The sequence below is a fragment of the Corvus cornix genome, chromosome 4 (assembly GCF_000738735.6).
Source record: "Corvus cornix cornix isolate S_Up_H32 chromosome 4, ASM73873v5, whole genome shotgun sequence".
In the NCBI taxonomy this organism is placed as follows: domain Eukaryota; kingdom Metazoa; phylum Chordata; class Aves; order Passeriformes; family Corvidae; genus Corvus; species Corvus cornix.
Window position 1 is genome coordinate 14041117 of NC_046334.1, and position 19932 is coordinate 14061048.

At 40.0% G+C, this 19932-nt stretch overlaps 2 protein-coding genes across 5 annotated transcripts in view; one reads left to right on the top strand and one right to left on the bottom strand.

Moving 5' to 3' along the window:
• NR3C2 (nuclear receptor subfamily 3 group C member 2) overlaps positions 1-6474 on the top strand; it is a 191029-nt gene extending 184555 nt beyond the window's left edge. For all 3 annotated transcript variants that reach the window (XM_039550700.1, XM_039550701.1, XM_010412002.4), the window contains one exon: positions 2665-6474. In XM_039550700.1, coding sequence (XP_039406634.1) covers positions 2665-2820 — 156 coding nt within the window. In that variant the 3' untranslated portion in view covers positions 2821-6474. The remainder of the gene's footprint in view (positions 1-2664) is intronic.
• A 4515-nt stretch (positions 6475-10989) lies between these two features.
• Positions 10990-19932, bottom strand: part of ARHGAP10 (Rho GTPase activating protein 10) — a 144744-nt gene continuing 135801 nt past the window's right edge. For both annotated transcript variants that reach the window (XM_039550703.1, XM_039550702.1), the window contains 2 exons: positions 19084-19175; positions 10990-11559 (listed from right to left, as the gene is read on the bottom strand). In XM_039550703.1, the coding sequence (XP_039406637.1) occupies positions 11471-11559; positions 19084-19175 (181 nt within the window). In that variant the 3' untranslated portion in view covers positions 10990-11470. The remainder of the gene's footprint in view (positions 11560-19083; positions 19176-19932) is intronic.

Consider the following 19932-nt stretch of genomic DNA (forward strand, 5'->3'; position numbering starts at 1 on the left):
GGTCAGGTAGAGTGTAGTCAGGAGTTCTCAGAACACAGGGATTTTACAAGGCTTTAAAGAAGAACCAGGAGTATATTTGATCTGAGAAATTTGTAAGGCACATTCAGAGGTGCTGGATAGCTCGTGTTACCTTGCTTGTCACCTACGGTGCCTCAGTCACTGCAAAGACAGCTCACGTGTTCCAAGAGAAAACAAACTTTTTGACATCCTCACTGAAGAGGGAACTTCTTTTAAAGGAAAAGACCATCTAAATTATTTACCTGTTACAAATCAAACTATATCAGACAAATATTGTTTGGGATGCAGAGGCAAGGACTTAAATTTCAAAATTAGCATTTCCTGTGGGACCTGAGTTTTTCATCCTTTTAGTGCATCCTCATGCCAAGGCTGCTGGGCTGGCTGGGAGGTGATACCTTTGCAAATGGATGGGAACACATGTGCAGAAAAGAGCAGTGCTCATGGCTCAGCTCTTGGTCTCACAGCTTTATCTGTCTGACCTTAGCACAGTGTTTACATTTTAGTACTTCTGAGCTGACCTTCGGTTCTGCCACATTTGTTCCTCTTTATTTTAAATTAATGCTTTCCCAATCCCAAAAAGCCATGCAGCTTTGGAGGCTGGAGTTAAAAAGATCCTGACTGCAATCCTGGATTCCTGGTGACACATGGGGTCACATGTGTGACACAGGTGCTTCCCAGTCCTCTCATTTTCTTTACGTGGATGGTTATTGTCAAGTATGTTAAAGCTGATAGCTTAAGAAAAAGGAACAAAAGTTTTAGCAGACTAAATAGGTATAGAAAATACATGATCTTTAGGGCTTCAAACCCACGTATGACATGATAGGAAGGTTCTAGGGATTTTCTTTTAAACTGTTGTGCAAACTTAACCTTTCTCCTCTGTGGTAGGATTCATAGTGTGCTGTGCTGTGATCGTATCCGTGATCACATCCTGGTTTTCACCCACTGGACTGCTGACTTGTTTATTGAATGGATTATGCTTCCTTCATTAGTGTTATTTTTCATTTCCCCTTGTCTGCATATTCACCAGACATATATGTGTACTTGGTACTACTAAAAGGTTGCAAAGAAGTCAGAATTAGTAGTTTCTATCTAGGTTTCCTGTGACCTGTCTCATAGAATCCAGAGGCTCCACACAGGTGTGATGAGGCAGGAGGCAGGAATTCACTCAAGCTGCACAGAAGGCAGTGGGACAGAGGTGACCCCAACCCCCTTGCACATTCAGTGATGTGAAAGAAGTTTAGGAAAAGGAGCACATTCACAGGGTCATTGTCAAGGCTGTGCTGGGGTGCAAGGCTTACTTTGCTTAGGGCTGGTGTTTGATGCTGGAGACAGGGAGGAGGGAGCAACGATCACACCAAGACACAGTTTCCTTCACTTTGGTTTTGGGCTGTTTAGAGTATTTTTGGCACACAGTATATGCAGTAACAACCTCCTCCTAATGGGTAAACTAAACCTTTGAATATCAGCATTTTTGTTCCCTTGAAAACCAGATTATGTCTATGCTACTTACTTAGCATGCATCTGTTTAATTAATCAGTATTTTGCTTCATGACATGCCAGTGACCTAAGCCCCAGCAAACAGACTCACGTAGTGCTCAATAGCAGCAAGTCATGTGTTTGATGATCTCAGCACTTCTCTGGGATGTTCATAAACTGCTTACATGTTAGCAAGAACAGCTGTGAAAGTCCTCAAAATGAGCAATAAGGTATGGTGCTACAGGATGGAAATGTTGCTGCCCATATTTTTTTATGCATTTCCTTTTCTGCCTTCCAGAAGTCCACTTTTATTTGCTCTATCTTTAACAGGGACTTTATGGCAGAGTGCAATTCTACATGGTAAGAATTGAAATGACAAACTCGTGTTTGATTAACTACACAAGCAGAAGTGCTTCAAGTCCTTTGCAAGGGCACGAGGTGCCAAAATTAAGCTGTGTTTAACACTTGAATTTTTAAACAGCAGAGGCTCTTTCCTTCAATCATGCAGCGCAGTGATTTGGTGAACTGCATGGAAGTTCACACACTCACTGAAACCTGGATGTGCTTCATTCCTTCACATTTCTTAAAGATTGGGAAGGGCCCAACATACTGTAAGGCCTTAGGAGATGCATTTAGGTCACAGCCACCAAAAAACCTGTAGATGGTGTCACTGTAGAACCTGAAATGCCACTGTGTGACGCAGCAGGCGTGTTGTTGAGCTGCAAACATCAGCTGCTCTGGCAGTTGTAGGTCAGGGGCCCTGGAGAATGCACTGAAGTTAACCAAATAATTTGATTTAATGAATGTGTATCCAGCTGAAGTTGAGAGATACAATAGTTTATGGCTGCTCTTTTCCCTCTGGGCAGAAGGCTTTATTTTTGTAGAGCTGTAATTTTTGTGGTGGCCAGTTGCTATTAGTGAAAGGAAAAGTGCAACTGGGCTGAAAAATCAAATCTGTGGTCTCTTGGGTTTTCCTAGTTTGCTGATTTTTAATGAGTCAAGTAGCCCTTTGGCATTTGAGTTATTTTGTTTGCTTTATAACCCTTGTAAATGGACTGTCAGGTTAGAGTAAGATGTTATTTCTTGAAAATAATCAATTACCAGTTAACTGTTGTTTGCATGCAGAAATCTTGGTGGTTTTCCTAAGAAGTGTTTCTTTCTGTATTTCAGCTTGTTAGTGACTTATTGGAATTCTGCTTCTACACCTTCCGAGAGTCTCAGGCACTGAAAGTAGAGTTTCCAGCCATGCTGGTGGAAATCATCAGTGACCAGCTACCAAAGGTGGAATCTGGGAATGCCAAGCCCCTGTACTTTCACAGGAAGTGATAGAAAATGTCTTAAATGGAAGAACTTTGCCTTAAGTTTCCCTGTGTTATTCCACACCCATGAAGGACCCAAGAAACCATATTTTAAACATGCTCTTTACACTTGTTCAGCAGTCTCTGAATAGTTTAAAATCATATGAAGGGTTTGGGGGAATGGAAAGCAGTTGACTCGGATTTGGCAAGACCTAGATGTTTGGAAATTACCCCATAACCCTAAAACACTTAGAAAATGTTCCTGTTCCTCTGGATGAAAAGCCATATCTAGTCAATAACTCTTTGATTTTGATATTTTAACAGATGGAGTTTTAAATATGCCATGTAGTTTCTGGTATTGTTTGCTTGTTTTAAAAGGGTTCGAGAACTAATGAGAACTTTTTAAAGCTTACCCTTGGTTTGCACATAAAACGTAAAGTCAATATGGGGCATTAATATTCTTTTCTTGTAAAAAAACAAAAACAAAAACAAAAACAAAAAAAAAAAACAAACAAAAACTATATATATATACACACATATATACACACACACAAACCCTAACGTGTAAAGTAATAACAGAACATTTGGTGTGGAATACTGTTATCCCCACCTGTGGCATTTGTTATCCCATGTTATCCCATCATAGATGATATACACTGTGTTAAGTGTCCATTTACTATTTAATTCAAAAGGATAAGATGTGAAAAACAAATGCCCTGGTATCAATTTATAGTATCTATTGTGCTGGCTTTACAAATAATTTTTTGCAGTCTTTTGCTGTACTGTACATTGCTGTATGTATAAATTGTGAAGGACCTGAAATAAGGTGTAAGGAACTTTTGTAAATGAGACAAAAAAATCTTTAATGGTTAATAGGATGAACGGGAAAGTATTTTTGAAAGAACTCTATTTTGCTGGAGACTATTTAAGTACTATCTTTGTCTAAACAAACAAGGTAATTTTTTTGTAAAGTGAAATGTTCTGCATGCATAATGAACCGTTTACAGTGTATTTAAGAAAGGGAAAGCTGTGCCTTTTTTAGCATCATATCTAATTTACCATCCTACAGTATCTGTTGTAAATAACCACGCTTAACCTTTTCAGTTGTGTTTTAAGCCTTTCTATTTCTCTCTATTTTCCTCCCCTTTTGTCTCTCTTGCAAGCGTATGTGACTTAAGCACATCTTAGAACTCCTGCTTCATATATCCGTAGGAAACTACACTTGTTGTGTTTGCCACATTACCAAGGTTTCATTTAACAAGACAAATTATGGTCTCTCTCCAAAGCTTTTGCCATCTTAATGATCTAGTGAGTTCTTGCCCTCTGTTCCCTTTCTTCTCTCAGGGGAATGGGGGTGTGAGCAACATGTTGAATGGTTATCCTTTTTTTATTAAGGTTTCCCAGATTGTTTGGTTTTGTTTTGGGTTTTTTTTTCCTTTGAATACTGGATATCTGAAACATCTTAAAAGGTCAGATTATTATTTCAGCTGGGGGAGAGCGATTTCTGGTTATGCTGAGGGGAACATGCAGATCATTACAGTAAGTATATCAAAGAGATTTGTATTGGTGAGAGGGATGGTGAGGGATGATAAGGGCAGATAAGCTGAGTAGAATTTTTAGTGATAAACTAAAAGTGTCTGTAATTTTGTAAGCATTTTTGTAATAATTGGGATACATCCAAGAAGACAAACATTCACACTACAAGTTCAACTCAGTTGGTCTGATTTTGTCTCAAAAATGTTTTCTCTAGAGTAAGACTGCAAGGAAAAGAATTTTTGAGGTGATTTTCACTATTTCACAATTTATAAGCAACTACAAAATTTTGGAGTAGAATAGAGGACAGGTGAACTTTTCTGAGGCTCAACTGTTGCTACCATATGCTCATGTTTAAATAGAATAGTTTTTCAGAGTCCTAATCTGTAGTGTTCTCTCTGGGTGCCACTGGTATTTTTGAGCTATAGTGTGTCCCTTGGCCGGTCGGAATGTAGCATTTCTTGTCAATGGTGGTTGAATTAAGAATTCTACACCCTTTCTGAACCCAAATTTTGAGGTGCACTGTGGGTGCACTGAAGACAGTCAGCGCTACTTGTCTTTTTAAATGACACCTGCCTTATGCAATGGGTAATCTGTAAAGACTGTATTCAGAGAGGTTTTTTATATATAAATATATACATACATATATTATTTGCATTTTGGAAGTCTAATTCATAGGCAGATCTTTAAATACTGACCTGCACAGCAATATGAAAGCCAAACTTCCAACGTGAAATATACAGCATGCAGACTGGTTGTTTACAGTAAAGACACAGTCATACATCCATCTTTTAATTTACTTTTTTTTTAAAAGTCTAAAATAGAAGATTTCAATGGCAGGTTCTGGGTGAATACAGTCTGCAGCAGCTTTTTATATTAACAAAGTTACTGCCTCCTTTTCTGTCTCAGAGTAACTTTGCTTGACTAAAATAGCAAAGCCATATTCTACACTTCACTGTTAAATGCCTGTCCCAGTCCAAATTGTTGTCTGTTTGCTCCTATTTTTGTACCTTATTACTTTTAATCTTGGTTTGGTACAATTCATAATTCACAGAAACTTCATATAATTAAACACACTAAATTAGTTTTAAAAAGCAATTTATATCTTTATGCAAAAACGTATGTCTGTCTTTGCAAACAACTGTAAGCAGATTATAATAAATCCTTTACTTTAATCACCTGTTGTTTATGAAACCATTCATTGATTATTATTTTTTTGCTAGAGATCATTGAAGTAATAGATACAATTGGATATAGATGTTGTAAGAGGCAGTATTCTCTTATCAAGGACACTTAAGCAGAATAGCCATCACTTTTTTTATCTAAACCTGTGTACAGAAAATAAAAAAAAAGAAACCACAAAACCCAACCCTAGTTTTTAGCTACCAGGAAGTTTGTTATGTTCTTTTGAATTTGTTTAGAATGAAATAGGCATTTGTCTCCTGCAAAATACAAGACAAACTATAACAGCTTTTAGAAAGTGGGCTTTTGTTCATTGAGCTAAATTATTTTGTTGTAAGAAGGAACAGGGATATGCAGCAAGAGCATTGTATACACAGTTAAAATGTAAAATAGTGTAATGTACTGCAGTGGGTATTTCAGGAATACTACACACCGTGCGACAAGCACTTGCACGGAGTAAAATAGAAAAGACTAAAGTTTGCAATATCAAAATCTTATTTAAAAGATACTTTACAATCAATAATGCAAAAAGCTAATTCACAGGGTGGTGTTTTTCACGGACTTGTTTAAACATTTATGAAATTAAAAAATTCTACAGTTAATGCACTTTTAATTGTTTATTAAAGATTTGACTTTTTTTAGAGCAATGTTTTCAGCTGGAGGTCAATGACTTGATAAGATAGACAGCAGTTCTGAGGCCAGGAAGCTCAGAGGAATGTTTAAGAATTCTTGCAGTTTAAATAGATTCCTGGATGAAAAATAAAAGCAGCCAGCAGTATGGTGTAAACAGTAAAATCTATGCATAATGATGCATTTATAATTAGGGGTTTGCTTCTGTATGTTTAAAGCTTTTTAAATAAATAGAAAATATTGTTTGGTCTTTATGTTAATGTCTGCAAGTACCTATTTTTCTTTTTTTTTATACAAATTGTACAAATACACATGAATTAAACTGGTTTGATTGCAAGTATTTCTTGCATTTTAATCTGAGCTAGCTGCTGGTGCAGTGATATCCTTAGAGACAAGCCTTCTGCTCATCTAGGAACAATACTGAACCAGAGAGTGGGCTGGGTTGGAAGGGACCTTAAAGATCCAGTTCCAACTGCCAGCCATGGGCAGGGACACCATCCACTGGACCAGGTGCTCGAGCCCCAATGAACCTGGACATGAACATTTCAACATAAAGTAATTTAAAATCCATTATAACATTTTTCTTCAGACAGTTGTAGTGTTGATTCCAGCAAGCTCTGTCACTCTGGGTGTCTCCACACATGCGATGGCTTCGGCCAGGGAACAGCTCCTCAGGCTGTAAGACAAGGAATGTCCAACACTGAGGAAGGTGGTTCACTTCACCTGGGTCCCTGTGCTCAACAAATGATGTACTGACACTGTTCTGGGCACAACCTACATCCCACTGGAAGAAACAAACCTTCAGTAGCCAGACCAGTCTGGGCTCCAGTTTCTGTTAACCTCCTGCTGCTGTACCCATTGACCACAGTTAGCGAATCCCCCTTCCCTGAGAGAAATTCTATTTTATACACACAAGGTCTCCCCAGTGACCCTGCCTTCTCAGGGTCAGACCTTTTCCAGTTGTAATTATAGTAAGATAGCAGGAGTTTTATTTCCCCTTCTAACTATCTTGATTTGTTCTGAGCACTCTCTCAAAAATTCACCACCATGTTCTGCACAAAGTCCGGTCTGTGGTGTAAGACCACCATTTAATTGCATTTTGGTCTCTTAATAACAACTTACATCAACTTTTTTATTGCCAAAAAGTCCTTGCACCTGCTTTCTGCTTGCTGAATTGTCAGAAGGAAAGAATAGTAGGGGACCTGCAGTGTTAAGAAAAATTTCCCATATGTTTACAAGCAGATGCATCTGTCATATGCTGTTCTAGAAATAAGACGACGCTATCGCTACTTAAAAATGTAATGAAACTTGTAACCTGACCTCAGGCTGGGGCACTCAGGTAGCTGTAGAGACTGGGAGTTCATGTGGAGTACAATATTACTAAGAAAGGAGTGGAAAAAATACCCTTTCCTGTTACAGATTTTGCTTGGTAAAACATGCCCTGCCATAAGGTTTTTGAGGCATTCTTACTTTAATTGTAGATGTTGACAGGATGATGTTTATTTGGCACTTACCTGTGCCTACTGCAAGGACAGATGAGGGCAGATGGTTGGGCTCTGATATAGAAAACAATGTCCAAGGCACATTCAGCTTAAGAGGTGAAACTCCAGTGAAGACTTTGAGTGAAACCCAGTTTAGCACTGGTGTGTTTACAGCCTACACAGGCCCTCTGTCAGCAGCTTTTCTTCTTAAACTGTGTACCAGGTAAGAATTGTGAAATGGGTTAAGAGAACAAGGAACAGAGCATTGAGGAAGGCAAGTTTCTGCCCGAGTCTCTTCTGTGACACCATTACAGAGGCTTGGGTAGCAAAAGCTGCAAGCACTGTGGCAGGAACATGTATTTTCATTACAGGACAGATAAATCAGCTAATGAGATTTTTCTTTCACTCCTCATAAAAGCATCAGAAGGAAACCTGCCACAGAGATCAGCTGGGACAATGCTTAACAACCTTCAGCAGCCTGAAAACCCCAGGGCTTTTCACCCAGCAGAGTGAAAGTGCTCCTGGCCAAGGCACAGAGCTGCACTCTGGCCAGTGACTAACACAGGCTATAAATTACTGCTGAGCCCAGCTAGGCAGGAGTCTCAGCTTGGCCATTAATTATTCAGCAAACATTCGACCTTAATCCCCAGGCTGAGGGATTCAATCTCTGGCCCCACAGTGATGGCAAGGCCAATGCCATTTTGCATAAAAAGCACATTTGGGTTTTTTTTTCCCTAATTCACACTCTAATTTCAGCCCACGTCATGCATTCACTACCAGCAGCCTCAGTTTTTGAAAACCGACAAGTCTGTGCCCCTGCCCACAGTAACCAGCACAGAGCAAGGGAAGGAAACCCAGCCCAAGGATTAATTAAACTGTGCCCACAGCTGTGACAGGTGAGCAGTTCCATGCAAGGGGACAGATGCCACACCCATGGAGAATGACCACTCCTGCTGCCAGGCCAAGAGAAGGATCCTGCAACCAGCTTTCTCCAGAATGGACTCCCTGTCCTCCGTCCTGTCTCAACAGCACGTTACTGCACTCCTCCAAAATCTACCAAGCCATGGATAAGACAAACAAGTGGCGTGCCCTAAAGGCCACCTTCAGGAAAGCAAGCAATCTCAAAGGCCTGACTTCCTTTGTATGGTTTGGGTTTTTTTTTAATTTTAGCACCTTTTCATCTCCACTGCCAAGCAGTCAGTACTGAGGGCATCATTTACAGCTCTGCTCAGCAGCGAGGATGAAGAACGAGCTGTGCTGTGACTACTGGGCTGTGCAAGTCTGTACTTGGCACTGGTGTAACTGGGCTGATGTGGAAACCCATCTGGTGGGTAGCAGTTCCCACAACTGAATTCCTCAGTCAGTGTGGTTAGCCTGAAAGCCAGATCTGATCTGGCTCAGCTCATACCACTGCCTTCAGACAATGGCTGGGACATGAGAAAGTTTGGATTAGTGTTACCTCTGTTCAGTGTATCACTTCTCAGTAGAAAAGTTTTCTTCTTGTTTGGGTTCTGCATGGCTCCAGGAGTAACAGGAGTCTCAAAACATCTCACCTAAAGGTGAAACAGAGCCACAGGACTGGATGGAAGAGATACTATTATTCCTTCTCTGTAGATCTGCCTTCTTAAACAGCCTCAGTTAAAAGGGAAAAAGGCCCCACCACACAGAGCTAAAGCCGAGAAACGCATTGCGAATTTTGGAAGGCAGCAGCCATAACAAGATCAAACATGCACTGCGGGTTTAAAACAACAACAAAACAAATGGAAGCAACTTCCAAAGCTTGTAGGCTTCAAGTTATCAGAGCTTCACCATCTGACAAGCCAGCATACCTAGCTGCCACACCTGCAAGGCTAACACCAAAGATTTACATTCTCCCTCTTCTTTCAACATTTTCTACCAACTGGGAGCCATGAAAACGGAGTTTGGCACACAGATACCATCCTGCCTCCAGAATGAATCTTTAAGGCCATGGATGAGTTGATAGAGCTGTGGGCCCAGGCAACATGAGACCCAGCCAGAACAGGGCTTTGCCACATGAACAAATCTGAGCAAGGAAACCTGCAAGCTGCTGCTGCAAGTACTGGTGCAACTATTTCCTTAACACTGAATCAAGGAGCAAATTACAGAACTTGATCTCCTTCAGTCAGAAGTCATTTTCAGTGCTTGGGTCACTTAGCCAAGACAAGAACTGCCTAAAAGCTTTATGGAAGAGAGTCACTGCTTCAATACCAGGAGAATTCACCAAATGAAACTCCTCCAAGCAAGGGGGGTCAGCATTGGAGAGCTGTACTGGCTTGGCCCACCATTGCTCCATCTGGAAATGATTTGCGCATACTCCAGTGGTCTGTGCAGTCTGGGCAAAGGAACAAATTAATGGCATGGAGTTAAATCCTCAGGGGGAAAAAAAGCCATCCCAACCTCAAGGCAGTATTAACCATTAACTGGTTTACTATTCACATTTGTTAGAAAAACTTGCAAGCTAAGTAGAGCTGCAGTAAAAGACTCAAAATCCACAGAGTTCAATTTAACAAATAAGTGAGACTGTATTAGCATGTCATCCTGTCACACTTCCCTGCATCCTCCCCACTGCCTCCCAGACAGTCTCACTTGACAGAGAGAAAAATAGAAAGATTAGTGATAAACTGCATGCAACTTTTTCTAAGTTCTACAAATTTTGAGGCATCAATAAGACCTTGCAGTTGACAATTAGAGGGAAGGAATACAGGCAAGGTGAACGAGCAGCTAAGACAGCCATACAACAGATAAAATGCAGAACTCTCCAGGATGCAAAAGCATCCTAGCCAGAGATTCTCTTTTCCCTTTTGGCTTGAGCTTCCAGAGTTGCCTATTTTGAGTGAGGAAAGCTCCCCGTCCATTTTGGAGCCTGCTTGAGGCTGACTGCGTAGAGCTGCCAATAATCATTTCATGCCACAACTTCCAGAACCAGAGCAAAATACTCTGCAACACAGGAATGACAAGTCAAATAACAAATAACATTTTATTTCATTTACAGTGATATTTTTGAGTAGCAAAGGAACCATGACATATAGGAGCCTGTAATAAAAGTTCATGTGTCTTATCTTTATAAAATAAATGAAATCATACACGCAACATAAACGAATGTGCTCTTTGAAGACATTTGAAAAATGTCGTGTCTTGATAACTATTATTTTACTTACTGATGTCTGTTCTGCACTGGCTATTCCACTCTGAAATACAATTTAATTGTCAGCATGGTAGCTTTTTTTATCCATCATTCCAAACCTAAAATAATCATAGAATCATAGAATGGATTTGGTAAGGAGGGACATTAAAAATCATTTAGTTCCAAGCCCCTGCCATGGGCAGGGACACCTTCCACTAGACCAGGTTGCTCAGAGCCCAATCCAACCTGTCCTTGAACACTTCCAGGGATGGGGCAGCCACAGCTGCTCTGGGTAACCTGTGCCCATGCCTCACATTCTGTTAAGAATGCTGGTTATCAAAGCATAATCTCCAGGACACAGAGTTGAGTCACAGATCAGCCAAATACTTGACTTCAAAAGCTATTTATCTTGCAAACAAACATACTACTACTGCTCTTTACAATTGGAAAAAAAAAAAGCACCCTATTGAAAAATTAACCTATCCCTCCATTCCTCCTCCTTGTCCCCCCCACCCATTCCACCCCTCAAGGAATCTTTTTTTTTGTAATTCATATTTGGCAGCACTTAATATATTTATACAGATTAGGATCTTCAATCCATAGTCCAGCTCTTCATTGATTAAAAGCAGTCACAAAAGTAGAGACAAGTGACTAGAACAAAAATCCATGGATACCATGTACACCTTCTTGGCGTTCAATGCACAAAGCTATAAAAACTGAACGTAATTTTGTGGAATAAGTCCTCTCTTGCCATTTAATGTGCCTTCTAGCCATCCTGGCTCTCTGGAAAATTGCACTGCAAAAGAAAAGGAAAGAAAATTACTGCATCTTTTTATGTTTGAATTAGTACTTTGCAGCTTTAGCTCCATGACACCAGGCAAAGCATCCATAAAAAACATCCCATCATCTGCAATGACCAGTTTAAGAATCTGACTAAGAAAGATAAAGAGGATTATTAATGACTTAAATACTTCATAATATATTTCTGCAAAGTGTACATGGTGAAATAGCTTTTAGGTGCAGGAGACTTCATTAAGGAAATGGTTAACAGAGCTTAGGACAGATATATAAAATAGAAAAATCTGTGCCTTAGGGGAAAAGTCAGAATTAGTATCAAACAGTGGAAAACACTTTCAGTAGATGGGGCAAAACAAAAGCAGACACCTGTCTTGAGCAGAGGTGATGAATCTGGAAGCTCAGAGCCACAGCACCACAGCATAGGACCTTACTTGGCATGAAAAGTAAGCATGGGAAGGATTGTAGGGGAAATAGAAATGAGCCAGATGTCACTCCAAGTATCATCTCCTCAGAATAGAGCTGGTATTAGAAGTGACTAGTGGACAAAATCTGAATCATTCTTCTGATTAAATCCTCTCTCTGAAATTCAAATCCATAGTCCAATTCAAAAACACAAAGCAAAGGCTTGAACAGCTCCTTGTGCCATCCTAAGTGTTTACCACTGCTGATCACAAAGTTTATGCAAGAGTATCCATGAATCTAAAATAATAAATATTTCAGCTTGGACTCTCAATGCCCCAGAAATTACTCTGAGAGCAACAGAACTAATGAAATCTGACTTCCTGTATATGTATTTTGACCACATTTGACAGGAAGTTAAAAAAGAAGCATAAGCCTCCTTTCTTTGGAAAACAGACTAAAAAGTCCTCAAATTCCCCTCTGAGGTGTCTTTTAAGGATGTAATACAGGTACCTATTTACCTACGTAACTGTAAAATCCCACACTTTTTAGCAACCTACGACATTTTCTACCGTATTAATTTATCCTCGCAGTGCTTCTGAGACAGACAGTATTTAGGGAAGACATCAGACAAATGCTGAAACATGCTGCCAGCCATGTCAGTGCTTTATTTAAAACACATTAACACATTGGGAAATGTGATATTTGTAGCCTTCTACATATCAGGGAAATAACAGTTAAGAGAGAGCAGCATGTTAAGTCTCACTTCCAAAAGCATTTTAAGGCTCTAAATTTGAGCACTTAAAATCGTATTTTCCCTTGGTTTTTCCTTGTGTCCTATTATTGTCAGACAGCTGTGCTCAGAAACCACGCTTTAAACAACAGCTGTAACTCCAAGGAACCCAGAAAACAAAACTGCTTTCAAACGATAGTGATCATTTAGATTCTGCACAAAAGTCTGGGCTTATATTTGTAATAAATCTGTTCAACAGAAAGATTCCAAAGGAAAAACGTGCATAGAAAATTACCTTTTAGGATCTGTGCTCACACAGTAACTTACATTACCATTAGTAATTAGCAGGCCCTCCTCTCCCTTTGTCATTTCTATTCCACAATTACAGAGTACACATGCATTTAAAAACTGCATGGCTGACACCACCACAAACCTCCCTCCAGAAGCTGTAATTCTACATTTCCAGCAAACACACCAGCAGCCAGCCAAACCCCTCCCTGAGGTCTCCCATACCTACAGAGCATACCTGTATCACAGGAAACAAACTCCAAAAAAAAGGACAGATTAGGAAGAAAACCAACTAGAAAACCTGGAAGCAGGGAATTTCTACCTGTCCTCTGGTACTTAACCCTTATTTCCAGAAAGAGGGTAGATAGCACTGGCATGTGAGTGTCTATAAATCAAAGGCCTGCTCAAACTGAGGGGAGCCCTCATCTGAAGGAATCTCACTGGAATTAAAATTTACATAAAATTTACCCAGGGGAGGAAATGCTCAAACACCATTCAACACAACAGCAAACTTCCAAAGAAATATTTTGTAAGCAAGTTTGATAAGATAATGGTGAACTCTGCACCCAGCAGCTGGGTTTGAGTGGCAAACACCATTTTCACCCCAGAAGATGAGACATAGCTGGTACAACTGAGCTCTGGGCTTGGGAAATTAAATATTGCACATGTACATTACACAGCTCAGGGCACCACTTGTTGGCAGACAGTTCTTTTAGACTCTAGGAAGACTGAAGAAGGAATTATCACTCAATTACACCTAAGGCCACCATTTCTAGAGATTTGCATTTAAAGAAAAAAAAAAAAAAGACAGCAAAAAATAATTCCTAATGTTCAGCAGCTCTGGTGACTGTCACAGCAGGGAAGGCTTCTGTCCCCACTCCAATCACCTTGTGCAAGAAGGGCTAAGATACCTGTGTACATCACTGACTGCTTCTGTGGGCAAATGATAGTAATGAGGGTGCCATCCAAATGTAAAGCTGCTTTAAGCTCCAGTGATCCTGTTTTCCTTGCTAATCCATTTCTGAAGTACAGCATACAACAGCATGCATTCCTTTAAAATCAAAACCACTTAACCACACAAACCCCATTCCCCTATCGTGCACAGCTCTTCTTAAACCCATGACACAGCCTGTTTGTGAAAAAATAACCTGCTCAACAGAAGACTTCTGTAGTGTCCCCTTTCTGTCATTTCTTCTCCATCAACAACGATTACAGTTCTTAATGCTTTCTGAGGCCTGCCTCATTTAAAAATACCTTGCTGCAGAAACTACACACTTGGCCTTAAAACCTACGACTCATTACTAGAGCAATCATCCCATAGGACTAAGGCTCCTCTTGGCAAGGGACAGGAGGGGAAAATACTTGTAGTAAAAAAGATACAGAGCAGAGAACTAAACATTAATATTATCAGCAAGATTTAATGAGTGTACAGCAAGACCGCACAACAAGGCCAACCACCGAACCACCACTAAAAGCCATCACCTCTTAGGACAGCGGAAATAGCAGCTAAGTTGAGAGCTCAGAGTGGGACAGTGACTTTCTCAGTACCTGCTGCAAGACCATTTCAGCAGCCTCACTCATGGAGGACGAGTGCAGGGAAGGAGGATGTCTGAACATCTGGATGACAGCAAGTGCTGTGGAACAACCACCCCAACTAAAATGGGCCAACAAAATCTACAGACTTGCAACTTGCAGTGAGATCTTCTGATTTCTAATCAAGAAACACCATCAGGTCAACTTGGCATTTGCAGCATTAGTTCTTACTTTTCTGTATTCCCCATAGGAAATAGCTTTGATATTGCCAATGTTATTATTTTCTAACTGCAAATAAGGCTAGCAGCTCTTCCCAGAGACCCAGTGCTATAAGCAGACTTTGCTCTGCTCTGGCAACTCAAAAGTTTCACAGGTCTCAACCACAACGAGAGCAAGACTCACTTCCTCAGCAGTATTAGTTTACTGCATGGGTGCCACTAACTTCAGCAAGACTGAATCAGACACTGATTCACACTGATTTCCACATCTTCGTGGAAACTGGCTGTTTTGGGAGCAAATCAAACCTACGTGGTGCCTGGCACAAGAGAGCCTCCCTTTCTCATGGTCTGTCAATCAGAGTAAAAACCTCAAAAAGCAACATAAATGAGGATTACTGAGGGCAATGGAACCCTCGCTGCTAAAACCACTAGAGCACCAGAACTCACTTCCATAGAACTCGATGATGCTGGCCAATTTTTCATCAGGAAATTCAGTTAAAGCAATCAAACGTGCTTGCAAGCCCTCTGTGTTTAGAAATCCCTCTGGGTTTTTGCAACAATCCCTCTGGGCTGAGTTGATCACAGAAATACAGAAATACTTAGCATGCTTAGGGTTAGCCTGGAATTTGAAATTTCAAAACTTGCCGTTGCCCTTAATTATTCTGTGAGAAGCAGAATGATCTTGTGGACAGAACACAGGGCTAGGAGTCAGGGGGTCTTCTCCCCATGAATGTTTCCAAGTGCTCTGAAATCCACAGATGAAAGGTGCACCAAGAAGTGGCTCTATCCCCATTTTTACCTCAGCAAAAGAACCATTTGCACATACAGTGCAATACAGTATTTTGGGAGTACCACTTCTCTTGGATGTAAATCCTTGATTGGTGAGGACCATAAAGACAGTTCAGAAGCCACAGCATGAATTAGAGGGTAGAGAGTGCCTTGGAGGCAAAAAACCAGGGACATTAACTGAGGCTGGCACTTTGTTACTGTGGGAGAGAGAGATGGGGATGACAATGGCAGTGTGAATGAGGCTTTTTGTGTCCCTTTTATACTTGGTGGGGATGCTGGTTACCCCACTTCTCCTAGGGAACAAAACACTCTCTCAGTTTTCCTCATGTTTTCTCTCCCCTAAAATCGGATTTTAAAAATTGTAAAAAGCCTTGATAAGAGTTATCTTGACAAGTTTTCAGGAAGCCTTCCTGCTAGCAGTACTGCCAAGGAATTTTTATTGTGTAAACACCATTTAAACTATCTGAAACACTTCTCCAAAGTGAAATTCCCATTTACTGACTTTTAAGAAGTCTCTTTCAAGAACCAGAAATTTAGTAACACTTGGCTCCAAGACTGGCAAAATTTCAGTGCCAGGCAGTCTGATTATTCTTTCCCTGATTATTGGGAATATCTGCCTCAACAACAACAGACATACACAGCCAGCATATGTCTCTCTCAATCTCAGATCCTACTCCGCTTCTTCCCATATGTGCCCTTATCCAGCTGCAAACTCTTCAAGCTTTGCCTCCAACCACTTAAATTATATTGTTATGTGCTGTCAATAATATAGCCTGTAACAACTGGGAAATAAAAATATTGGCACAGCCTAAGGCAAATTGAATTGAAGATTTAAAAAAAAAAATCCAGTGGATATTGTTCAGATTACATTATTTATTTTCTTACACAATTCAATTAAATAGAAAACTTTGCCTTTTCTTTTTAACTTACCAGATGGTGCCTTAGCATTTATATTCTACGGCACTTTAATGGAAAACCTGTGGGTTTTGGGGAAGCACAGTGAAAACACCTGAATGTGAAAATGCTAAGGTGCTCTACAGATTCCTATCAGGTGATGCAAAGCTTAATTTAAAATATTAGCAAATCTAACCTTGGCAGACTGAGACAGATTTTTTTTCCCCCATTCAGAAACAGAAAATGGAGATGGGAACAAAGGTTAAACTCACCTTCTTGCACCAGTATTACATTTAGCAGCTCTGACAGGTGCAAGACTACTTCCCTAAATGCCATTATCCTGTCTGAGGCTGGAGCAGCCAGAATAATTCATCCAGAATAATGACAGGTGAGAGAGAACCATTGCAATCAACATCTATGGACCAAGAAAGACAAACCAAGAACAGGGAAGGAAACAGGAAAAAGGAAACAAAGCAGAAAAGCGAGGAAAGAAAAAGGGAAGAAAAGAGACAGGATTAGAAAGTGAGACAGGCCAGGTGGAGAAAGGAGAGATGGATAAAACCTTCACTAATGGAAACAGCACTTTTTAGTAGACATTAATTTAACAGTTACTTTAATGGTTGATACTAGCTGTATGTCAACTTGATTGATGCGTTGTCACTTTGATAGTTAAGGTTATTGGTAGAGCTGCAGAATTGATGTATTATTACTTTAATTCTTCATTTGGGGGCTTTATTAGGGCATATGGGAATTTAAATTGAGTAACTAAAGAACCTGAATTGATTCACTGGAATCTGATTTCAGCACAGACATGGGGGTGCCTGTTACAAAAAGAAAAGGCCCATGTTGAGGCACTTAAGAGGTTTCAAATGTGGAGATCGGTCTGCATTTGGCATGAAAAGAGCCATCCGTGACAAAACCTACTGGGAAACATTATGAAATGACCATTAGGTTTTTACATACACCCAGTTACTGCCTTATTACTTGCATGCTCTCCCCATTTTTTTCTGCCAATCCACAGCCTACCTGAGGGTGAGAGCCCTGCAGGACATGGACAAAGCTTGTGAAATAACCAGGATAGAGCGGAACAAATCAAAACAAATGTGTTTAAGGAAATGTGAGCTTTGCCATTGGAAATCTGCAATTAAGTTTTCCAACTGCAATCCATGCAACCTTTTTCCCAAGCTTCAAACATTACTTGTCTGAGGATATGGAAAAAGTTACAGTTGAAGCATTTCTCCACAGATGCCAGAGTCAAATTCCATACTTGTTCGGGGACAATCCAACTCTCCAGCTGACAAACTCAACTGAGGCTGCATTGCACCAAATCACGGGGACTTTGCCACCACTCCTTGAGTTCTCATTATGCAAGGAGAGAATCTTAACATTGCTCTCATGCAAAAACACGACACACAAGGAACTGCTTCTTGGAAGACTTTCTTGCCCCATGCCAACACAACCCTTGCTGTTCTGCATCAGAAATGCCTCTCCCAGACATCATAGCTTTTCCACCATGCACTAGATTTTCTTTCCTATACACAGTTTTATGTCTGCTGAAGATCCCTATCAGTCATGTTTTAAAAAACTTAAATTAAAATAGCTGGTGTTAAGGACTTTAAAAAGAGCAATCACTTCGCTAATTCATCTTTAAAAGATTTCCCACCTAACTTGATTCAGACATGATTTGCCTGCAAGGTAGCTCTAATAGGAAACATCAAGAATGATTTTGTACAGTGGGTGCTGGTAGGGAAGAACCTAGTGGGGACACCAGACCACTTTATGTTGAAAAAAAAGGCAGAACTGAAGTCTGGACCAAGCTTGCTGTTTACTTGTTTGGGAGGAGACAGAGGACAAGAATATCCTATTATACATACTATTAAAAAAAAAAAAAAAAAAAAAAGATTTTGCTGAGCTTCCCATTCTGCATCTTCAGAATTTGTATTACAGTAGTCATTGGCAAAAGGTTTGAAAACTAAAACCTTTCCTATCAGTTTGAAGTCCCTGTGCACTTGCTGAAGGGTAGATCCATGGAAGCTCACTGAGAACACAGTCTTGAGCACAGGAATCACCTTCTGGATGTTCATATGTAGTGCTACATTTGGATCCATAGAAATCATTAAACACAGTCCTTCATTCTGCACCTCAGTGAATATTCCTTTTTCTACAAGTACATGCACAGACTAATGCAAACCTTGATCTAAATCAGTAAAAACACATAAAAAATGTCTTTTTCCTCCATTGTTCACCTGATTTACCTGGCACTCTGTTTGCTTGAAAATCCTTAAACACATTTTTTTTTTTCTTTAAAAGAAAACCCATGTGTTATTTTACAACAAGAGTTCACATTTTAAAAAATTCAGTTTCACTGGCCAAGGTGTTCTCTTCTTTTACTGAATAACCTTTTTTTTGGTACTACAACACATTTAAATGACGCTCAAAAACTATACCAATTCAAAGAGTCTATTCACCCAAAATCAAAAGCATTGCCTCACAGTGCTAAGGATATGTTAAGTAGCTTCTTCATACCAGAAAATATCTCCATCACCAACTGTGTGCCATCAGCAATGTTGGCAGAATAGCAGTCAGGCTTGTATTTTTATCCAAAGCCATTTTAGCAGTTTTGTCTATTTGTTTTTCATTGCTTTATATTTACGCAAGCAGTACTTACCATCTTCAAATATTGCTCCTATCTGAAATGACAATTCAGAGCTGTGTTCTGCTTCACATGGATAAACTGCTCTTGCTTTTCGGTGGGCAACACTGAAAAATGAAATTATGAATTATAGCAACTTTTTACTATTATGAAGACACTCTCTCAACCATCCTCTCTCCATTCACATTTGGAGATGACTAAAACTTTAAGCACAATCTCACATGCATCATTACAGGCTTATAATTCATGCACACAGCCAAAGCTGAAGCTTCACAGCTTACTGTTGGCATTTCTGAATATCATACTCCCAACTTTCTGCACACTTATTTTTATGACAAACTCGACTTTCAACTACAGTTAAATTTTTTTCAAGCGCCAGTCAGCAATGAACTCAATAACAGGCAGAGCATATTATACTTCAAAAATTCAGCCGTAATAAGAAATAGGATTTTGTTATCAAGTGTTGGGAAGAATTTGTGAATATACCCTACTACTTGTACTAGTTTGAAAACAAACCAGTGGGAGGCACCAAGTCAGAATAACAATTTAATGGAAATTAAAGAAAAGGAAAAAAATGTAAAAGAAAACACTGGTTCAAACTGACAGAGTCAAGATACAACCTGAGTCCCTATTAGGCAGGGTGGTGGTAGCAGTCTGGTAGAATGGTGGCTGCAGTCCTCTGAAGCGGTGATCCTGTAGTAAAGGGGTCTGCTCTTCCTCAGAAAGTCCAGTGGTGGCTGTGTAGCTCCTGTCCTCTGGAAATCCAGTGGAAAGGGTTGTCTCTGGTGTTCAGAGTCCCAGATTATATCCACGATGGGATGCTTGGTTCCTCCCTCTGGGTGGAGCATCTCACAATGGGGTAAT